The sequence below is a fragment of the Panthera pardus genome, unplaced genomic scaffold (assembly GCF_024362965.1).
Source record: "Panthera pardus isolate Hobbes unplaced genomic scaffold, ASM2436296v1 HiC_scaffold_12, whole genome shotgun sequence".
Lineage (NCBI taxonomy): Eukaryota > Metazoa > Chordata > Mammalia > Carnivora > Felidae > Panthera > Panthera pardus.
The window spans coordinates 102,399,548-102,421,936 of record NW_026526677.1 but is presented as its reverse complement, the minus strand read 5'-3'; the positions used below and the strand labels follow the sequence as shown (position 1 = coordinate 102,421,936).

At 39.7% G+C, this 22,389-nt stretch overlaps 1 protein-coding gene across 1 annotated transcript in view; it reads left to right on the top strand.

Annotated features, from left to right (window-relative positions):
• Positions 1 to 22,389, top strand: part of NXPE2 (neurexophilin and PC-esterase domain family member 2) — a 137,898-nt gene that overhangs the window by 91,818 nt on the left and 23,691 nt on the right. Inside the window, 2 exon segments of the mRNA XM_053900636.1 lie at positions 12,356 to 12,417; positions 20,237 to 20,396. Of these exon segments, the coding sequence (XP_053756611.1) occupies positions 12,356 to 12,417; positions 20,237 to 20,396 (222 nt within the window).

The following is a 22,389-nucleotide window of genomic DNA, read 5'->3' as shown; positions in this document are numbered from 1 at the left end:
CAGCTATATGCCTGATAGAGAATTTAAAGTAATGGTCAAAGTCCAGGACCAGATGGCTTCACAGGTGAATTCTACCCAACATTTATTATTTTTTTTCTTTTCTTAATATGATATTTATTGTCAAATTGGTTTCCATACAACACCCAGTGCTCATCCCAACAGATGCTTTCCTCAATTCCCATCACCCTCTTTCCCCTCCCTCCCACCCCCATCAACCTTCAGTTTATTCTCAGTTTTTAAGAGTCTCTTATGGTTTGCCTCCCTCCCTAATTTTTTTTCCCTCTTCCCCTCCCCCATGATCTTCTGTTAAGTTTCTCGGGATCCACCTAAGAGTGAAAACATACAGTATCTGTCTTTCTCTGCCTGACTTATTTCACTTAGCATAACACCCCCCAGTTCCATCCATGTTGCTACAAAAGGTCGTATTTCATTCTTTCTCATTGCCAAGTAGTATTCTATTGTATATATAAACCACAACTTCTTTACCCCTTCATCAGTTGATGGACATTTATGGCTCTTTCCATAATTTGGCTATTGTTGAAAGTGCTGCTATAAACATTGGGGTACAAGTGCCCCTATGCATCAGGACTCCTGTATCCCTTGGGCAAATTCCTAGCAGTGCTATTGCTTCTACCAAACCTTTAAGGAAGGGTTAAAATCTATTCTTCTCAAACTATTCTAGAAAAGAGCAAGGAAAACTTCCAAATTCATTCTCTGAGACCAGCATTACCCCTACAGGAAAACCAGATAAAGACACTAAAGAGGGAGAGAGAAAAGAGAACTACAGGCCAAGATCTTTGATGAACATAGATGGAAAATTCCTCAACAAAATATTAGCAAACAAAATCCAACAATACATGAAGAGAATTATTTACCATTATCAAATGGGATTTATTTCTGGGAGGCAAGGGTGGTTCAGTATTTGCAAATCAATGTGACACATCATTTAAGAGAAAGGATAAAAAGCCTATGATTATTTCAATAGATGCAGAAAAAGCATTTGACAGAGTACAAGATTCATTCACAATAAAACCCTCAACAAAGTAGATTTAGAGGGAACATACCTGAACATACTAAGGGCTATATAGAAAAAACTCACAGGAAACATTATACTCAATGGTGAGAAACTGAGAGCTTTCCCCCTAAGATTAGGAACAAGAGAATGATGTCCACTCTCACCATTTTTACGCAACATAGTATTGGAAGTCTTAGCCACAGCAATCAGAAAACAAAAAGAAATAAATGGCATCCAAATTGGTGAGGAAAAAGTAAAATATTCACTATTTGCAGATGACATGTTTCTCTATATAGGAAACCCTAAAGACTCCACCAAAAAACTACTAGAACTAATAAATGAACAGACTGAGGTCACTGGATACAAAATCAATATACCGAAGTCCATGCATATCAATACATTAATAATGAAGTAGAAATTTAAAAAAATCCCATTTACAATTACACCAAAAATAATACCTAGCATTAAACTTAACCAAGGGGATAAAAGACCTATACTCTGAAAACTATAAAAGTCTCATGAAAAAAACTGAAGATGACACAAACAAATGGAAAGATATTCCATGCTTATGGATTGGGAAAACAAATAGTGTTAAAATGTCCATACTAACCAAAGCAATCTACACATCTAATGCAATCCCTATCAAAACATCAACAACATTCTTCACAGAACTAGAATAATCTGAAGACTAGTATGGAATCACAAAAGATCTCAAATAGCCAAAGCAATCTTGAAAAAGAACAAAACTGGAGGTATCACCATCCTAGATTTCAAGATTCACTACAAACCTGTAATAATGAAAACAGTATGATCTATGTGCCACAAAAAGAGACACACAGATTAATAGAAAAGGATAGAGAACCCAGAAATACACCCACAATTATATGGTCAATTAATCTTCAACACAGCAAGAACATGCAATGGGAAAAAGATGGTCTCTTCAACAAATGGTGTTGGGAAAACAGGACAGCTACATAAAAAAACAATCAAAGTAGACCACTTTCTTATACCACACACAACTATAAACTCAAAAAGAATAAAGGCCTAAAAGTAAGACTTGAAACCTTAAAAATCATAGAAAAGAGCACAGGCAGTAAGGTCTCTGACACTGGCTGCAGCAACATTTTTCTAGATAGGTCTCCTGAAGCAAAGGAAACAAAAGCAAAAATCAACTATCAGGGCTATGTCAAAATAAAAAGCTTCTGTGTAGTAAAGGAAACAATCAACAAAACTAAAAGGCAACCTACTGAATGGGAGAAGATATCTACAAATGAGATCCAATAAAAGGATAGACGTATATATATGTACCCAGATATGCATGTGTATATGTTAATGTGTATCCATGTGTTTGTGTGTATATGTTCTTGTGGATATGCGTGTGTACACACATGTATATGTATGTATGTGTGTATATATGCTTATATACACAATTATACATGTGCATATTATGTCTCCAAAATATATAAAGAACTTTTATCATAGTCAAAAATAAACCAATTAAAAAATGGGCACAAGACATGAATAGACATGTCTCCCAAGAAGGCATACAGATGAGCAATGGACACATAAAAAGATATTCTCCCATCCAAGTACTAACCAGGCCCGACCCTGCTTATAAAAAAATGTTCAATACCACTAATCACAAGGAAATGCAAACTGAAACCACAATAGGTATTACATCACACCTGTCAAAATACCTAAAACCAAAAACACAAGAAGTGTTGGCGAAGATGTGGAGAAAAAGGAACCCTCTTGCACTGTTGGTGGGAATGCAAACTGGTGCAGCTGCCACTGTGGAAAACAGTATGAAGTTCCCTCAAAAATTTAAAAGTAGAATTACCATATGACCCAGTTACTTCATTACTGGGTAATTACCCAAAGAATATGAAAACACTAATTCAAAAAGAGATATGCACCATATGTGTATTGTAGTATTATTTACAATAGCCAAATTATGAAAGCAACCCAAGTGTCCGCCAATAATGAATGGGTAAAGATGATGTGGTACCTACATAAATATCATGCAGCCATAAAAAGGAAACGGGGTCTTGCCACTTGCAACAACATGGATGGACAAGAGGATGTTGTGTCAAGTGAAGTAAGTCAAAGAAAGATCCATAAGATTTCACTCATATGTGGACTATAAGAAAACAAATGAAGAAAGAGACAAACAAAAAAACCAGACTCTTACATATGGAGAACAAACTGTTGGTTGCCAGAGGGGAGGTGGGTGGGTAATGGGTGAAAGAGGTGATGGGAATTAAGAGCACATTTATCATGAGTACTGGAGTGATGGATAGAATTGGTGAATCCCTGTATTGTATACCTGAATCTAATATAACTCTATATTTACACTGCAATTAAAATTTAAAAAAATATTAACTGACTCATAATTCATGCCTCACCTTTGAGAAAATATTTTTTAACAAAAATATAGAGGAGTTTTAGGAAGATCATAATTTTGCCTGACAATTATATACATCCTTTCATGGCTTTATTCCTTTGTAGTCAAGACTTTTTTCTTTAAACAGGTGACAGAAACTCACCTTAAAATAGCTTAAGGAGGGGTGTGAAGGAACGTATTTCATTACACGTTTATGAAATGTAACACCAAGTTTAAGTGGTTTTCTTTTTCTTTGTTTTTGAGAACTACCCAAACATCTGAAGACTGCAGGCACACTCTGAGAACTAATGCTTTCTCCTAACAGGGCACCTTTAGAGCAAGCTTCCCCCATTAGCCTGGGTGCCACAGGTACCTCAGGAGCCTTTGGAAGACACGGATTGCTAGATTTAACTTTTGATCAACCCAGAGAAGACTTTTCCTGAGAGATTCCCAGTAAGCTATCTTCTCATATAGTCCTCCAATGTAATTCGGCTACATCCACCCTGGCAATAGATCAATTTTAGAATCACACCCTAAACCATCCTCTCCAGTATGTTCCCCAAGGCCCCAAGCTTTTGTATGTACATGTGTCTTGTCCATATCCCTCCTAAGTGCTCATCCAAACCTGTTGTCTGACTTCTCACCATAGGACCCATGGGAAGTGGAGAGAAGCAAATCCCAAAATGGATAATTCACAAACCTTGTGAAAGCTTTGTCAGCATGGTTGACAAGAAAAGCAGACTCTGTGGGGCTCGACGCCAGGAAGCTCGTCTCTACCCTCCCTTACTCTGGATGCAGCCAAAGTAGGTCTCTATGCCTCCTTTTCTATTCCACTTCCTGAAAAAAGGGATTCTGGTGATCAAAATTACATATCCCACTAAGCCAAGTAGAAGCTCTGTGATTAAAAATATCTGTCGTGGGGCACCTGGATGGTTCAGTTGTTTGCGAGTCTGACTCTTGATTTCGGCTCAAGTCATGATCCCAGCAGGGTGGGATTGAGCCCCACATGGGGCTCTGTGCTGAGTGTGGAGCCTGCTGGATTTGGTCTCTTCCTCTGCCCCTCTCTCTGTGTCACGTGCTCTACTCAGCAGGCAGTTTGCTATCAGGCTAATGTCCTTTAGTGGGTAGGTAGGTGGTGTTGCAGTGTTCCATGCTCTAAGCAGATGAGGACAGTATTCTTCCCAATCACAAAGAATGCTTTCTCTAAGAGTAATTAAAACAAATAGGTTTGGCTTTTCTATATATCTGGTACTAGTTTATAGCAGGGGTCAGCAAACTAATGGCTGCCAGCCAAATCCAGTCTGCAGCCTGTTTTTATACGGCCTGTGAGAGAAGAATGGTTTTTACCTTTGTCAAGGTTTCCAAAAATAAATACAGGGCCAGCAAAACCTAATACATTTACCATCTGGACCTTTACGGCAAAATTTGCTGGCCTTTGGCATACAGTCCTTTTAGATTGCTTTACTTGGTTACCATTTGGCTGGCTTTCCCTCATTCCACCATGCAAACTAGCTAAGAGTCATTTCTAACCTAGGTCACATGGCAGTTCTCCATTTAACAGATCCCACAGGTGTGCAGGTAAGTGTTCAGCAACCTAAACTAAAAGAGCCCTGATTTTTAACATCTGCCACCTTCTGTGGTATTAAGCACTCCTCCAGGACTGATTTCAAACTACCAACATGGTATCACTGAACGTGGAAATGGAGGAGATACACATAATCACGTAACAGAACTGAGGTTTGCACAGAGTTGTGACAATGAGGCTTTTTTTTTTCCCCTAGGAAGCAACTGTATTTGTGCTGCCACAGGCTCAGTGGGTTCATACCTGAAAAACTGAGCCCTGAGCACAGTGGGGTGTAGCCTTTAATAAAATTTCTACTTCTTTGTCTCCCATACCTGGTAACATACAGACATATGGTCTGATTGGGTTGTCTTATGTTACAGAGTCGTGATAAATGGTACATACATGCTCATAGCTAGGTTGCCTTCCCTGGTCTTAAAGGGTTTTCACCACATTCCTTAGGGAAGGGCCTCTACCACAATCCTATCTCATCAGACTACATGAGCCAACTCCAGCAAACTTGGAAGGCTTGAAGTATCTGCCATAGTGGAAAGAGCATCAGCCTTTGGTTAAACCTTCTTAAATTCAAATGTCATCTTCACTACTTAACTAGTTGGTTGACCTTCAAAAAGCCACTTAGCTTTGATGAGTTTGTTTTCTCATTTGCAAATTTGAAATAATACTACAGGCCTCACAGAGAGAAGGATTTGGGAAGATTAACAATAGGTACAAGTAAATACACCACACACTGCTTGGGGCATACATTCCCTGGTTTCCCTCCACTGTTCTGATAGAGTGGGTTGGTTGGTTTGTTTTTCACTCCCTCTTCTATCTTGTAAATGGCTCTCTCCCCTTAAGCCAGGACTGGGATGTGGGTCCAGTGGGTCCTCCTTCTGGGTCTGTTTTGAGGTAAGTGTCACCTGAATTGTTTGGGCCCCAGGAAAGTTTAAGTTCTCAAAGAGTTGGCTGGAGACTTTGGAACAGGACAAACTTAAAAGCTTGGATGAATTGTCCTAAAGATAAGTCTGTCAAGGAAAAAGTGCTCACTAGATTCCACTTTAAGGGAAGAGTTCTGGTCTTATTTTTCTATCTATAATGCCTAGCATAATTGTGTGGGATACAAGCACTCAATATGTAACTACTGGATCAATGAACGAATGGATGGTTGTTTGAATGATGAATGTATCTGACAATAAATGATCACAATCATAGTCAAATAGTGATTAAGAGCTCGAGTTCTCAACAGCCTGGATTTGAATCCCAGCTTTGTCCTTTACTAGCCGTGCATCCTCGGACAAGTTACTTAACCTCTCCGTACCTCAGCTGCACCATCTACAAAATGGATAATTATCTACTTGCTAGGATTAAACTAAAGTACTTAGTAAAATAAGTCTGGAACAATGTAAGCGCTCCATGTAAGCTGTTACTGTCTTTATCAAAATCAACATTAACAACCAACACTTGGAGATATATACTATGGATTATGTTCTTTGTTCAATCTGTTGTTCAGATTGGCATTTCAAGGAAAAGATGCATGCCTCAGGATAGTTCTACTCTAAAATGTTAAAAGGCCTAATTTTAATAAACCAAATGCATCATAGCCCAGTTTTTCTATTTATTCACTCATGCTCATCAGATTCAAGGAGCAAAGAGTGCAGTGCAGTCCAACCAACTCTGAATTATAGTATCAAAAGAATATTTTAAGTCCCTATGGCCCACTCTTGACAGAGAGGTGCTCTGCTTCAGACATGTCCACCCCTCCCCCATCTGTGTAACTGTGCTCAGTTCTTAGGTTTCAGAGCTTTATGAGACATAAGCAAGATAATGGTTAAGAAATAGTAAAATTTTGATGCAGACATTATGATTCGGTCATTTTTTATCCTTTTCAGAGGTGGTGGTCTGGGGTAGCATTCACTTTTTACATTTTATTGCTGCTTATTAGGTGATGTAAAAAATGTATGCCCTCAAATCATTGCCAGCATTTACCCTACTTCTGAACATAATCTCATTGCCAACATGTCATCCAAATATTTTACTTTACTAACATTTACTAACTTTATTATGGACATTTTGCTGTTAGGTCCTACAATTAAACTTTGGTTTTACAATTAAGCAACAAGATTTAGATTCTGGCTTAAATGTTGGCTTCACTGCTTTTGAATTGAGCTGTAACTTAGGTAACATCTGTTGTCATACGAGGTTGTGCCAGTATATCAGTAACCAATGTTGGGATTGGACTGGCCCTTGTGGTTAGGATTGCAAGACATCCTCAGGTAAGAACCATTGGGAAACTTTGAAAAAAAAATAAATGTTTTACTTATAAGGCCTGAAAATTACACAGCACAGCAAGATCACGAGTGGAACAAAAGTTGCTAGGGGCACCTGGGTGGCTCAGTCGGTTGAGCGTCCAACTTCAGCTCAGGTCATGATATCACAGTCTGTGAGTTCAAGCCCCGCGTCAGGCTTTGTGCTGACAGCTCGGAGCCTGGAGCCTGCTTCGGATTCTGTGTCCCTCCCTCTCTCTGCCCCTCCCCGGCTCATGCTCTGTCTCTGTCTCAAAAATAAATAAGAACACTTAAAAAAAAAAGTTCCTATAGACCTAGGGTTCTGCCTATATTGGGATTGAGGGTGAAGGCTTTGGATCTTGCAGTCTTGCTCTTCATTGTAAGTTTCAACAGAAGAACAATCAAGTGTGAGAATAAAAAAAAAAACAAAAAAACAAACAAACAAACAAAAAAAACCACTGGTGAAACCAGCCAAGATCTCTAAAACAAAGGAGCCTCAGTTGGGGGAGGTGCTCGGCCTCTTTATGCACATGGCGGTCAATATACTCATTCAAAAAGAGCCCCCTTCATTCATTAGGAAGATGTGGTAACTCTCACACACTCTCACACACACAGAGGCATGAAGCAAAATGTTTATAGCAGTGTTTTCACCAACAGCCATATTATGGAAAGATCCTAAATGTCCATTAACTGATCAATGGATAAAGAAGATGAGGTTTATATATACACAATGTAATACTACTTTGCAATGAGAAAAAATGAAATACTGTCATTTGCAGCAAGGTGTATGGAACTGGAGGGTATTACACTAAGTGAAATAAGTACAAGAAAGATGTAGGTTTTCAGTCATAATGTGGAACTTTAGAAACTTAACACAAGACCATGAAGGAAGGATAGGGGAAAATAGTCACAAACCGAAGGAGGGAGGTAATTGTAAGAGACTCTTAAATACAGAGAACAAACTGAAGATTGACGGGAGTGAGGAGGGGAAAATGGGTGATGAGCACTGGGTGTTGTATGTAAGTGGTAAATCATGGCAATCTACCCCCACAACCAAGAGCACACTGTATATACTGGATGTTAGCCAACTTGACAATAAATTATATTTAAAAAATAAAATACAAGGGCACAAGGAAACTTTGAAGTGATGGACAGGTTTATTACCTCGATTGTAATGATGGTTTCATGGGCATATGCAAGTGTCCAAACTCCAGTTGTATATTTCTTTATTATGCCTCAATAAGCCTCTCTTAAAAGGAGACCAAAAAGCTTTAGGTGGTAGAATATGCAATTATTGGAATGTGTGATCATTTATTGGATCCTGGTTTGACTAAAGAGGTTTTGGAGGCAACTGGGGAACTTTGAATATGAATAGGATTTTAGATGAACTTAAGGCATTACTATAAATCTTAGAAATGCTAAGGACATTGTCCTTATGTGAGAAATGCCAATTTTTTTAAAAAAAGAGACATACATATATATTTGGAGGTAAAAATGTCATTCGTCTGACATTTACCTTAAAATACTTCAGCCAACACAGAACAAAATAGATGGATAAATATATTAAAATGTTATTCACTGTTAAAACCAGATAATAAGTATTCAAGGATTCATTATATTATTCCATTCTACCCACTTATAGAAATATTTTAAAATGTTCAAAACAAAAAGTGAAAAAGAATTTGAGTGCCCAGAATTCCGGTGGTACAGGGAAATGGAGGAGGTCACATCCATCATGACTGCTTCTCTCTAGGTCAGCTGAAATTCCTAACAAGGGTATAAATCTGGTCACATTTCCAGTGAAATTACTGTGATTATAGTTACCTATAATCATTAGTGTGACTAGAATGTTCAGGCTTTAAGAATCTCTGACAAAACTAAAGGTCACAATTTTTTTTTTTTTTTTAAGAATATATATGTGAAAGCAAGCCCAAGTACAATGCATGGTATTACATAGAAAGTGCTTTGCCGTAGCCCCTCCCTCTAAAGAGGTAATCATTTCTGTTTAGATCATCAGGTAGTTAAAATATGAATTCAATTTTATACTTCTGCTTACTGATCACACAGACATTACAATCTACTGAGTAGCCATTGGGAAAGAAGAGAAATCTAGATCACTTCCAGCTTCTCTCCATTACTGTGAAATGTTGTTGTTTTATGATTGCTTTTAGTGCTTCCGTTCATCTTTTATGTTACGTTAGTTTATACAGTTAACTCCTAAATAACGCAGTGGTTAGGAACACTGACCCCCATGAACGGTTGAAAGTCCATGTTCAGGGGTGCCTGGGTGGCTCGGTCGGTTAAGTGTCCGGCTTCGGCTCAGGTCATGATCTCACGGTCTGTGAGTTCGAGCCCCACATCGGGCTCTATACTGACAGCTCAGAGCCTGGAGCCTGCTTCAGATTCTGTGTCTCCCTCTTTCTCTGCCCCTCCCCTATTCAAGCTCTGTCTCTCTCGGTCTCGAAAATAAATAAATGTTAAAAAAAAAAAAAATCCATGTTCAACTTTTGATTCTTCCCCCAAATTTTAATTGTCTCTTATTGACTTATCAACAGTTAACACATTTGATATGTTGTATTACATATTGTATTCTTAAACTAGAAAAAAGGTTAATAAAATCCTAAGAGGAAGTACATTTCGAATACTTTAGAGGAAAAAAAAAAAATTGGTGTAAGTGGACCTGTGCAGTTCAAACCCATGTTGTTCAAAGGTCAACTGTACATTTCATGTTCAATTGACTGTAGTCAGGTCTTTCCTACCAGCATGTAACATAAATGGTACACCTCTGCTACTTCATCCTTCCTTTGACCACCCTCTCCCCCCAAAATGACAGTGTTTTTAAAGAATAATTTAGGGGAGCACCTGGGTTGCTTAGTTGGTTAAGCATCCAACTCTTGGTTTCAGCTCAGGGTATGAGCTCGTGGTTTCAGGAGGTCAAGCACCGTGTCATGAGGTCAAGCCCCTAGGCCCTTGCTTAGGACTCTGTCTTCCTTTCTCTCTGACCCTCACCCAACTCCTACAGTCTCGGTCTCTCTCAAAATAAACTTAAAAAAATAATTTAGGAAATAAGAATACCAATAGCAGATAAGAAATAGTAATTTCTCAAACTCAGAAAACTTTGCATCAGGGTGGGTATGGGGAAGCTCTCAAGTTGTGACTCTGTTCTCCACATTGTTTGGGGTGGACTGTTCACCATTTTCTTGTTACTGTAGCTCTCGGTTATTAATCAGAGGTGGTAGAGACTATCAGAACTATTGGATCCATACATGCAAAGAGAGTTTACAAGTGAAACAGAGGGAGTCTTAACCTCCCCAGGCTTGGTGGAGGGTCTGCAAAAACCACCGCTGCCAGCCTTAGGCTTTTGATGGCTGTGGCACTGGGGGGGGGGGGGGTGGGGGTCTCAAGGCACAACAGGAGTATCTTGTGTCTTCTCTCAAGTAGTTTCCTGGTCTCATTCCTCTGCTGAGAATCTTTTAAGGTAAGTGGGGTTTGAAGGTCAGTCCAGAGTACCCAGCCTCTGGCCCCGGCTCTCTAAAGCCATCCCCTTCCATAGGTCCTGCTGGAAGCTGCATATTTCTCAGCATACAGAAGCTACACCCCAACAAAGATGGCAAATTGGGAGAACACCCAGCTGTGAGCCAGACTGTGTCATGTCTGACCCCTCAAGACTGTGCATCATTCCTGGTAAAGGAGGAACCTGCAAGGTCAAGAGGCTGCCAAAGATGTTGAGGAGTTTAGGCCATGGGCAGCCAGAGTCCACTCTCATTTCCCTCCTCCTGGGAAACCTAGAAGTTTTTTTTAGAGTTCCATTCCTTTCTCCAAAACCTCAATGTCCCTTATCCCTGAAAAGGGAAGATTCTCTGGCTGGTGATCAGAGCTCCACAGACCCTGTCCTGATTCCCCTCCATCATTCTGCTACACCAACCACTTCCAAATCATTGTTCCCTTCCATTCTCATGCTGTTACTTCCTTAAAACCCAGTTCAAGTGCTCTCTTCTTCCTGAACTCACACGGACACACTTGTCTGTCTCACCTGTCATCGAGGGCACATTGTGTCTGCCTCACAGGCTGGGGTGCTGTTGGGGTGGTCTCAGACTTCAGCAACGATCCAAGCTCAGGTCTTTTCTTACCCATCAACGGGATTTGAGAGTTTAATAGTGTCTCCTCCTTGAAACCCTCTTCCAGGGAGGTTGCTTTTCTGGGTGTTCTCCTTTTCAAGACCCTTTCAGGGAAAGGAGGTTGGAGCAGTGCAAGTAAAATGAACAGTTTTCTGTAAATAGACTCCCTAAGAGCAGTTGACCTGGAGGCCACAGAGCTGATGGATCTGACTGCTGAACTCCACATTAATAGCAGAGCAACTCGGCTAGGAAAAGACCCACCTGAGGGAGTCTGACCTGGCTCTAGTCTCATCTTTCTGCATATCTTCATGAAGGCCTATTTATCTGTGGAGCAAATGTTTTCTCTGAAACTAAGAAAAGACACTTTGCTGTTCCTGTTCTTTCGTATGGGTCAGGGAACAGGTCAGGTTTCATGCAGAAGGCTTCTTGGTCGAAAGCTACAGTGTCCACTTCAGTAGCTATCAACCACATGTGGCTACTAAGCACTTGAGAAGTGGCTGGCCCAAATGAGGTAGGCTGTAGGCATAAAAGGCACCCATTTCAAAGACTTAGTATAAAAAAAATAGATCCCAGAATGTAAGCTAGCTCATTAATAACTTTATGTTATATGTTGAGATAGGTGTTGGGTTGAACGTATTAAAGTCAATTCCATCTAAGTCTTTTAAACAGGTATGGCTCTCCTGTTTCTATTTTTAATGCATCCAGGTCCAGACACTGTTGAGATCATTTTGTACTCAGGTCACACTCAGGATTTTGAGAGGATGTAGCAAAGTGTTTCTTGTTGTCTAGAAAACAGAAGAGCCCCTCGTTCCCAGGGAGGGATAAGTAAAAGAAACATAGTGACCAGGCCTTCCCAGAGCCAGGTAAGCTTGACAAGGTAGGTCCCATCTTTGGAGTTGGTTCCCCTTCCTGAGGTACCTTCCTTCATGTCCTGGCCTTTTGAAAATATCCACTCTATGTCTATGTTCTCCTGACACCCTAATGTTCTCTCAGCTCTAGCAGGACATTTAGGGGACTCCTCTGAAGTAGAAGTTGATTACTGGGAGTACATGGAGGTATGAGCTGACAGCAGTGTTAAGATCTTCTGGTTTAGCTGGTTCATGATTTTTCACAATTCTCAAGTTGGTTATCCTGACTCTGTGCTTCAAAGTACAATAAATGATTCCTTAGAGCAGGACCATAACGGAATAAGAAACTTACTTTAGTGTTCTATGCAAATCACACACTGTCTCTACATTATCTACATTGGTAGGTTTGTTACTATCCTGTTGCTGTTCTTGTCTGCAATAGGTCCCATTTCTAGGTACCCATGGGTTGGAAAAACACAGCCTGAAGGCACCCACAGAAGAAATTAAGGGGGCTGTGGGGCACCTGGGTGGCTCAGTCAAGTGTTCAACATCAGCTCAGGTCAGGATCTCACGGTCCATGAGTTCAAGCCCCACGTCGGTCGGGCTCTGTGCTGACAGCTCAGAGCCTGGAGCCTGTTTCTGTGTCTCTCTCTCTGCCCCTTCCCCGCTCATGCTCTGTCTCTGTCTTTCAAAAATGAATAAACTTCAAAAAAAATTTAGAAGAGAAATTAAGGGAGCTAAAGGAAGCCAGGGGAGTAAAAACAAGTGACAATTACCTGACAAAAGATAGAAAAGGATGGCAAATAGAGTAAAATGTGGTGATGGGTATTTAATAGCTTTGGAGAAAGGACTAGGTATCAGTCACATGCAACAAGTTTCGGGTATTGATGCTTTTCTTTTATTTCCCATAACCCCTGTGGAAGGTACTAAATACAGGGAACTCAATTTAACCTAGGAGGTGAAAGAACTGTACCCTAAAAACTACAAGATACTGATGAAGTAAATTGAAGATGACACAAATAAACAGAAGGATATATGATAATCATGGATTCCAAGAATGTTGTTAAAACATCCATAGTACCACTAGCCAAAGCAATGTACATCTTCAACGCAATCACATTCCAAGATTTTAAACTATATAGCAAATCTTGGGTAACTAAAACAGTATGGTATGGACACAAAAATAAGCACCTAGGATATAGAGCTAGAAATAAACTCAAACCTCTATGGTCAATTAGTCTATGACAAAGGAGGCAAGAATATGCAGTGGGGGAAAAGACAAGCTCTTAAGTGGTGCTGGGAAAACTGGACAGTCACATGCAAAAGAATCAAAGTGGAGCCCTTTCTTACACCCTAAAATAACTTCAACAAGGATTAAAGACCTAAATGTCAGGTCTGAAGCCATAAAACTCTTACAAAAAAAATTAAAAAAACAAACAGACAGTAAACTCTCTGACATCAGTCTTAGCAGATGAATTGACAAGGTAGGTTCCGTCTTTGGAGTTGGTTCCCCTTCCTGAGGGACCTTCCTTCATGTCCCGGCCTTTTGAAAAAAAATGAATTCATTTTTTGGATTCATCTCAGGCAAGGACAACAGAAGCAAAGACAATTGAAACTATATCGAACTAAAAAACTTTTGCACAGACAAGGAAACCATCAACAAAGTGGAAAGACAACCTACTCAAAGTGAGAAGATGCTTACAATAGATATTCGATAAGGGGTTAATATCCAAAATATACAGTTGACCCTTGAACACGGATTGAAATTGCACATGTCCACTGAACATGGATTTTTAAAATACAGTATTGTAAGTCTATTTTTCTTTATGATTTTCTTAACATTTTCTTTTCTCTGGTTTGTTTTAAAAATACATTATACTCAATTTATTTAAATTGACTTATTAGTAAAGCTTACAGTTCACAGTAGGCTATTGGTAAAGTTTTAGAGACAACCAGAAGTCACAGGTAGATTTGACTGTGTAGAGGGGTGGGCCCTTAACCTCCACGTTTTTCAAGGATACACTGTATAAAGAACTCCTACAACTTAATACCAAAAAACCAAGCAAGCCGATTTAAAAAGTGGACAGAAGACCTGAATAGAGATTTTTCCAAAGACATACAGGCAGCAAATAAGAAAATGCTCATCGCTAATGATCAGTAAAATGCAAATCAAAACCACAATGAGATTATTACCTCACTCCTGTTAGAACGGCTAGTATCAAAATGACAAGAAAAAAGTTTTGGTGAAGATGTGGAGAAAAAGGAATCCTCATGAACTGTTGGCAGAAATATGAAATTGGTATAGCCACTATGGAAACAGTATGGAGATTTCTCGAAAATTAATAACAAAGGTACCATATGATCTATAAGAACAACTACCATATGATCTATACTTCTGGGTTTTTATCCAAAGAAAATAAGTGTTCATCAATAAATGGGAAGATAAAGAAGATGTGGTGTATATAGTCAAAGGAATATTCCTCAACCATAAAAAGCAATCTTACCATTTGCAACAGCATGGATGGATACAGAAAGCATTATGCTAAGTGAAGTAAGTCACAAGAAGACAAATACTATGTGATTCCACTTAGGTAGAATTTAACAAAATAGACTCCAAAAACAGAGAACTTGTCTTTGCTGAAGAGAAGGGAAATGAGAAGAAGGGTGAAATAGGTCAAAGAGACTGACATACAAACTTCCGGTTATAAATAAGTAAGTCACAGGATGTACAGTATAGGGAATGTAGTCCAATATTTTAAATTTGGTATGCTATATTACACACAGTAGCTAGCCTCATTGGGGTGATCAATTTGTAATAGATGTAAATATTGAATTACCAGGTTATACACCTGAAACTAATTTTGCATGTACATAATTCAATTAATAAATAAGAAAAGGTGGAAAGAAAAAGCAGCTTTAAGTTTTTCTTTATACACTTGGCAAATCTTATTCTCACCTTTACCAGCTAAGCCTCTAAGCTATTTTTTTCCTGTATGGTTTAGGGAGTTCTGCTTGACACAATTTATGTGGGTGCTACTACAGCAAATTGTGAAGAGACAGGTGGAGTCTTTGTCAGAGGGGACACGGATTCTTCAAGTCAGTCTTCTGGGGTTGGGGGTGGGAGTGGGGAAAAGCACTTTTCAAGAGTATGAGTGTTTCTCCCAGAGAGAGACACAAGGGAGCCATGGTCTGCATGAAGACAAAAGGTACCTTGGATATTAGCTCCAAGTTAGGCCTCTCAAATGTTGTCCTGCTTTTCTTGCCTAGTGTTCTGTAGATCCTCAGAAGCATGCAGAGCCTTGAAGATGCTAGCAAGGATGGGCAGAGATGCACTTACACGTTGCTGGACGGCACCCTCTTCTCAGCTTGGGAGGACGTTTCTGTCAGTCCAAGGTTGAATAGGAAAGGAAAACTGATCCAGTACCTTACGTAAGGTAAGTATACACCATTTAAGAAAAATGTCAAAATGTTGGCTCATTCGTGGGTCACCTTTCATCAAAGACAGACAAGAGTATCATCGTCTTTAAAATGTCCTTTTGGTGAATAAAAAAAAATTGAAAACCGTCTCCAACAAAATTTTGAGCCAAATGCAACAAAAGGAAGTTTCAGAATAGAAGTCATAGGCTCTGAGCTGTCAGCACAGAGCCCAACTGAGGGCTCGAACCTACGAACCTCGAGATCATGACCTGAGCACGGTGGGACATGTAACCAACTGAGCCACCTAGGCACCCCTGCAGTTTTAAAACCTACAAACAGTACCTATATGTACTATAGTTACATACCTATGTGGTAAAATTCTATCATCACCAGAATGAGAAACATTACATTGTGTGGATGCTTTTAGTAGTGGGAGCAAAGAGTAGCTGGATTGCAGAGGGTATCCAAGGAACTTTATTTTATTTCTTAAACTGGGAAAGGAGTACATGGGTGTTCAATACATTATTCCCTAACCTTTACAGAATGTTTGCCGTTTACTGAAAAACTCCAAGGAAAAAAGAAAAGACAGAGTTTAAGAAAGAATGGAGGGAGGTAGGGATAAGAAGGTATGGAAGGCAAGAGAGAAGGGAAGGATTACTCATTTTGAAATCCCAAGGGTGGAAAGCATAGAATTTAAGAGGGCTATAAAAAAAACAACAACACAGTAATAAAGGATATATTTGGGCAAGAAGAGAGGAAAAACTCAAGGTTACACCATATGGCAAAATTCTGTGGGGCATTCAGAAGGAAAGATCCTCAGGATGGAATTCATGTTTGTGTGCAGTTATAAATTCCTCTGAGCATGCACCAGCTGTATCCCCAAATGTGAGTTATCCTTATAAGGAGATGACTTTTCATGAAATGACGCCTTTACCTAATATAGGGAGTGAGCAAACACTTCCTAGCTTTACAGAGTCTTTTGCAAGGTGGTCACAAAAATGATCCAAGTGAGTACAAACAGCAATATAGAAAATGATGTAGGGTCTTTCCTCCAAATCTAAAATATATAGCATGAATCTTATGATAGGTAGATATCATAGGGAAATTCATGTTGAATCACAAGCAATATAGCACCCCTGGGTGTTCACACTGTTCACTCAATCTTTTGTGCTCAGAAACTTCTCCTGGCTGGCATTCCAGATTTTTTCCAGCTGTCATTTCTTTGTAGCTCAGCATTCGTCAACAGTAGTTCCTAATTTTTCCCTCTACAGTAACCAGGAACCTTCCTAAATTTCCTCCAAAGACTCAAACATCAAACTGGTTGGAGATAACAATAGCAATTTTTAATATTTTTAATGTTTGTTTATTTTTGAGACACAGACAGAGTGTGAGCAGGGGAGGGGCAGAGATAGAGAGGAAGACACAGAATCTTAAACAGGCTCCAGGCTCTGAACTATCAGCACAGAGCTTGACATGGGTCTCGAACCCACAAGCTGTGAGATCCTGGCCTGAGCCGAAGTTGGAGGCTTAACAGACTGAGCCACCCAGGCACCCCAACAATAGCAATTATCTTATCCTATGGGTCAAGTCTAGGATTACCTCCACTTTACAAATGAGGAACCTGAAGTTCAAAGAGAAGTGCAACATTCAAAGTCATGTGAAGGTTACACTGGTATCGAGCTTTAATGCCAGATCTATATGGACCCCTAAACCAGATCCTAATTACAACACGATACTGCCTCTCATGCCGCCAACAAAAGCCCACATTCTAATTAGATTCTCCTCCTCGACCCTCAAGTGAAGGGCAGAATAGAAGTCTCTTTCCCCTTATCCCACCAGACGGTGGCCACAGAGCATCAACAGGTGGACACTGAAAACATTACACTCACTTCTGCCTGGTAATGAGCAATGTTATAACCAACAGTGTGTCAATGCTTACTTTCAAAACTGATGGTCACAGTTGACATTCTTTTCCATCACCTTTTTCCTAAAACTTGACTATTCCCTTGCCACACACACACACACACACACACACACACACACACACACACACACACACCTTTGAAGTGCCTATTAGCTGGAGACACCAAAGACAGTGGTTTACTCCATCATGTTTTAAGTGACTGTGAGACTCCTACGAGCTCAAGCAAAACTATGCAATGCTTTATTACACTTGGTCTTCCTATTTGCTACTCCCCCCAAAAAAGTTCTCCTCGTTATTTCTGATCATTTCCAAAAGGGTGCCTCCTGTATGCCTCTGAACCAGTCTGTTGGCCATTACTTTGTCTGTCTCCTCCACACCTCCTTACTTGGGTTTATGCCGGCTGACAAACAGGGAGTGCAAAGTTACTTGTGGCTTCCATGGCTTTATTTTACACTGTAGGTAACATGAGCTTCAGAAACTGTTGCCTCCTAATGCTAACAAAGGCAGTGATGCTCAGGGTCCCATGATAGTGCTAGAGTTCAGGCAGTGGTTGGAGAATATTCTCTCAAACTCTATGCTACGCTTCTATACTGAGCATTGCTTGTACCCGAGCTCATGAAAGCTAGTGTCCACCCTAAAAGTACCTGAGGCATGTCTCAGGCAACCACAGTTCCTTACTCTATGTTCTTCAGTCATACAATCCTACAACTTCAAGGGAATGGTAAAAATTTAGGTTCGCCTTGTACAAAGCGCCAAATTTCTACTTTACATCCTTGATTTTCAATATCTAACATGTATCCGAATCACCAGGGAGGCTTGTTGAAATCACACGTGTTTCTTGAAGTGTATACCCATTGACAAGTGCTTTTAGTTTATCTGTATAGATTTATATATTCAAATAACTAAGTTGTTCTTTTTTTAATGATTTAACTTTACTTGCCTTGGAAATCTTAATTGCCACTTCAGTTGAACAGAAATCTAAGAACTGTTGCACAATTACCCATGATCCTGTTTCATCAAGTGTTTTTAGCATTTTGCCATTTGTAACAACTTGCCCAAATCCAACTCTGAAGTAAAGAAAATATAAGAAGCACTCATCTATCTGGACTTGATACATTAAGTTGTATGGGAAACATCATGAAATAAAATATTTAACCTTTCGGATCACATTGATGTGACATGTAGGTCATTAAAATAAGCAATTCAGAAATTATAGCCAAGTCCTAGAAATCTGGCACGTCCTGGTATACTGCCATCAGTCATAATTGTAGCCATTATCTTAAGATATTGTTTATCACAAAAATCAAACTTACTTGTCAATTGCATTATGTCATTGTATATATGTAAACTCTCACCAGATCTTTAACTGTGGCTATTTTTTTTTTTAATTTTTTTTTTCAATGTTTTTTATTTATTTTGGGGACAGAGAGAGACAGAGCATGAAAGGGGGAGGGGCAGAGAGAGAGGGAGACACAGAATCGGAAACAGGCTCCAGGCTCTGAGCCATCAGCCCAGAGCCCGACGCGGGGCTCGAACTCACGGACCGCGAGATCGTGACCTGGCTGAAGTCGGAGGCTTAACCGACTGCGCCACCCAGGCGCCCCTAACTGTGGCTATTTTTAAAAGAGTTTGTCACTCACAGGAAGTTATGTTTCTACTCTGATGCTTTTCCAAAAGTGAAAAGTCAGTTTCTATACCTGACACGTCTGGAGCTGGTTTCTTAGCCTCAAGGGACTTTAAAAGGTCCAATCTGAGATTCCTTATTACCAACAATTTTAAACAACTAAGGTTGACTTTATGGAGCTGGTAAAACTCCATGGTTATTCTCAAAGCTTTGACTTAAACATACTATTTGAGATCACACATAGAATCACTATTCTTATTATAATCATGTAAATCATCAAGGCAGTTCAGTAAGACTAGACCTCTTTTACCATCAGATTAGTTTCACCATATTTTTAATAAAAAAAGGACTACTAGAATGTTTCAATAGAAAATACAGCATATCCACAATCAGATTCTAGTAACCAGCACCACAGGTCACACAGGGACAACCTTCGTGGCTATTGCTGTATGGACCACTCAAGAAAAAAGTCAACAGAACACCTACTGACAAAGACAGACTACAACCTAGGACAATCTGCCACACTGAAACGGCCATCTTCATTCTACCATCTGGAGGTACTTCCAATTCAAATCTAAAAGTCTTCTCAACAAACTGTGCCCCAATCTTTGAAACGGAGTTCATAATTTGCTTTATCTATGAACACTTTTCTTTTGTCCCAGTAGAAATGCTTCATCAACTTACCTGATTGCTCACATCATACAGGAGACTAATTCAGATCAAAGTTCACCTGCAACACTGCGTTCTGGAATAAAACATCCTCACATCCTGAGCCATCAGGAGAATACGTGTTTGCTAATGCATCACGTTGTGCCTATGTAAAGAACTTAAGAACTTGAAACCCAAATTGCACATAATCCAAAACAACTGTAGATGTGTTAGAAAGGTAAAACCTTATTCTGAGAATAACCCATTTGAGTTATTGAGTTGTTTCAATCTTGATTCCTGGGGATCTCTTGCTTTGGGGAATTTTTGAATTCTGGGCTGCTGTTCTCTAAGTCCTCATGTGAGCCCATTTAGTACAGTGTATATTCTCAGGGGTTTTAAATACCTATTGGCAGGCACTCATAGACCAAATGGGATCCATGGAGATCAGGCCGCTGAATGATATCAACATTAATTATGTAAGGGATGAGTGTGACCACATGGCCCTCTGGCCCAATAGATCAACTGGTGGAAACTGTGCCTATGTGATTCTTCAGCTGGACCACATTAATGGTGGTAACTTAGAATAATGCTATACTGGTTGGTCATATTCTCAGAATGGGGGATAAAGACCAAAAGGAGGGAAATGGTTAACAACAACAACAACAACAACAACAAAAAACAAAACAAAAAACCCAAAAACAAATGGAGACCAGCCTTGACAATTCCCTGAGCAGACAAAACCCAGTTTAGACATACAAGCAAAACTTAATTTAGCTTTGTTTGCAAGACTCACCTAACCTGAGTCATTTCTTGTTCATCAATCCCATGATTGCTAGGAAGTAACCACTGATCATGTCCCCATCCTTGAAGAAAATGTTAGCCTTCTAACCCATCACAGTGCAAAATTAATAGTCACTATCTCCTTACTGTAGAAGCTGAGCCTCATTCCCTGTTTGGCTTGAATGCTCTGGGTTTGCAAACTGAATTTTTATTGGGTGTGTGCACAGACTTCTATTTACTACAGGGATTCATTGTTTTTCCATGAGCTAATTTCTGAACTTTTGACAGATTCTAATTCCATACATGTTAGACATTTTGATATTGTCCCTGAGGCTTGGTTCATCTAAAATTTTTTTATTTTAAAATAATTTAAAAATTTACATCCTAATTAGTTAGCATATAGTGGAACAATCATTTCAGGAGTAGATTCCTTAGTGCCCCTTACCCATTTAGCCCATCCCCCCTCCCACAACCCCTTTCATCTAGAAAAAAAAAAAAGTGTTTTAAAGACGGAGTATTTCCTATCAATTTACCTTTAAGTTCACAGACTCACTTGTATTATCTCCATTCTGCTGGGGAGTATATTCAGTAACCGTTTAAACCATTCTCTCTAAAGATTTTAAATTTTAAAATTAGTGTTTATTTCTCTGCTGAGATTTCCTGTGTTTTCATGTATTACAAGCACATTTTTAGGTCACTGAGAGTAAAGTCTGCTAATTCCACAATTAGAGTCACCTTCGGGTTGGGGTCCATTGAATGTTTTTCCTCCTGAAAACAGGTCACATTTTCCTGTTTTTTCATAAACTCAGAAATCAGGAACTGAATCCAAGGTATTGTAAATGCTATGAAGTCTCTTAATGTGAAGACTCTGTATGTCTCTGTATTTTTCTGATAAATATTGTATAGGTGTTCTTGTTTTAGCATTCAATTGACCTAGTTGGATTCCAACTGCAAACCTCCTTCTTTATCCTTTGCTAAGCAGCATTTGCCCTCACATTCATGGTCTAGGGACAGCCAGAGATCCAGTTAAATATCGTACACAGCATTTTGGCCTCCTCTACTCTCATTTCTAAGATTCTCTTCTTTCTTTCCAGGGGCTAGCTTTTCTGGCTCAAGTCAGAATGACAGAAGATTTGTCATAGGAGCTTCAAACACCCTGTGTAGTGCAGACTAGCATTTCCCTTAGGCTCAAAGCTGTGAAAACACAAAACATACCCAGTACAATTTCCAAATGCCAACCCCTCTTCAAAATCTACCTACTTTTAGTTTTTCGCCTGCTCCTTTAGAGAGTTCCTCCCACCCCAGATCTTCCAGTAGTTATTCGTGGAAGGATTAGCCCCCTAGAAGCTGACTTGGCTATATGAGAATAGCACTACCACCAGTCTTAATGGTTAACTTGCTTCAACTTCACACACTCCTTACTTGCTGACCTAAATCCCAGGATCCACAGCAGACAGGCCACTGGCCTTGAGAAGGACCAGAAAGAACCTCCCTACCCACAGAGACCAGCAAGTCTATTTGAAGCCACCATGGCTTTCCGATTAGCCTAGCAATTTTTTGGCAAAAAGGTTTTTCTTTCTCAGGTCACAAAATAAGTTTACTTACCTCCCACTTTGTGGATCTACAGAGTTTGCCCTCCTTCCCATCAAGGACAGAGGCCTCCTGCAGGTCACGAAACAGGAACTGGACCCCTTTGCACAACCCTGACACTGAGAAAAAACATCTATTGCTGACTGAATGGTGCCAGATAAAATCAAGAAATGTTGCAGACTGCTGCACTGCCTGA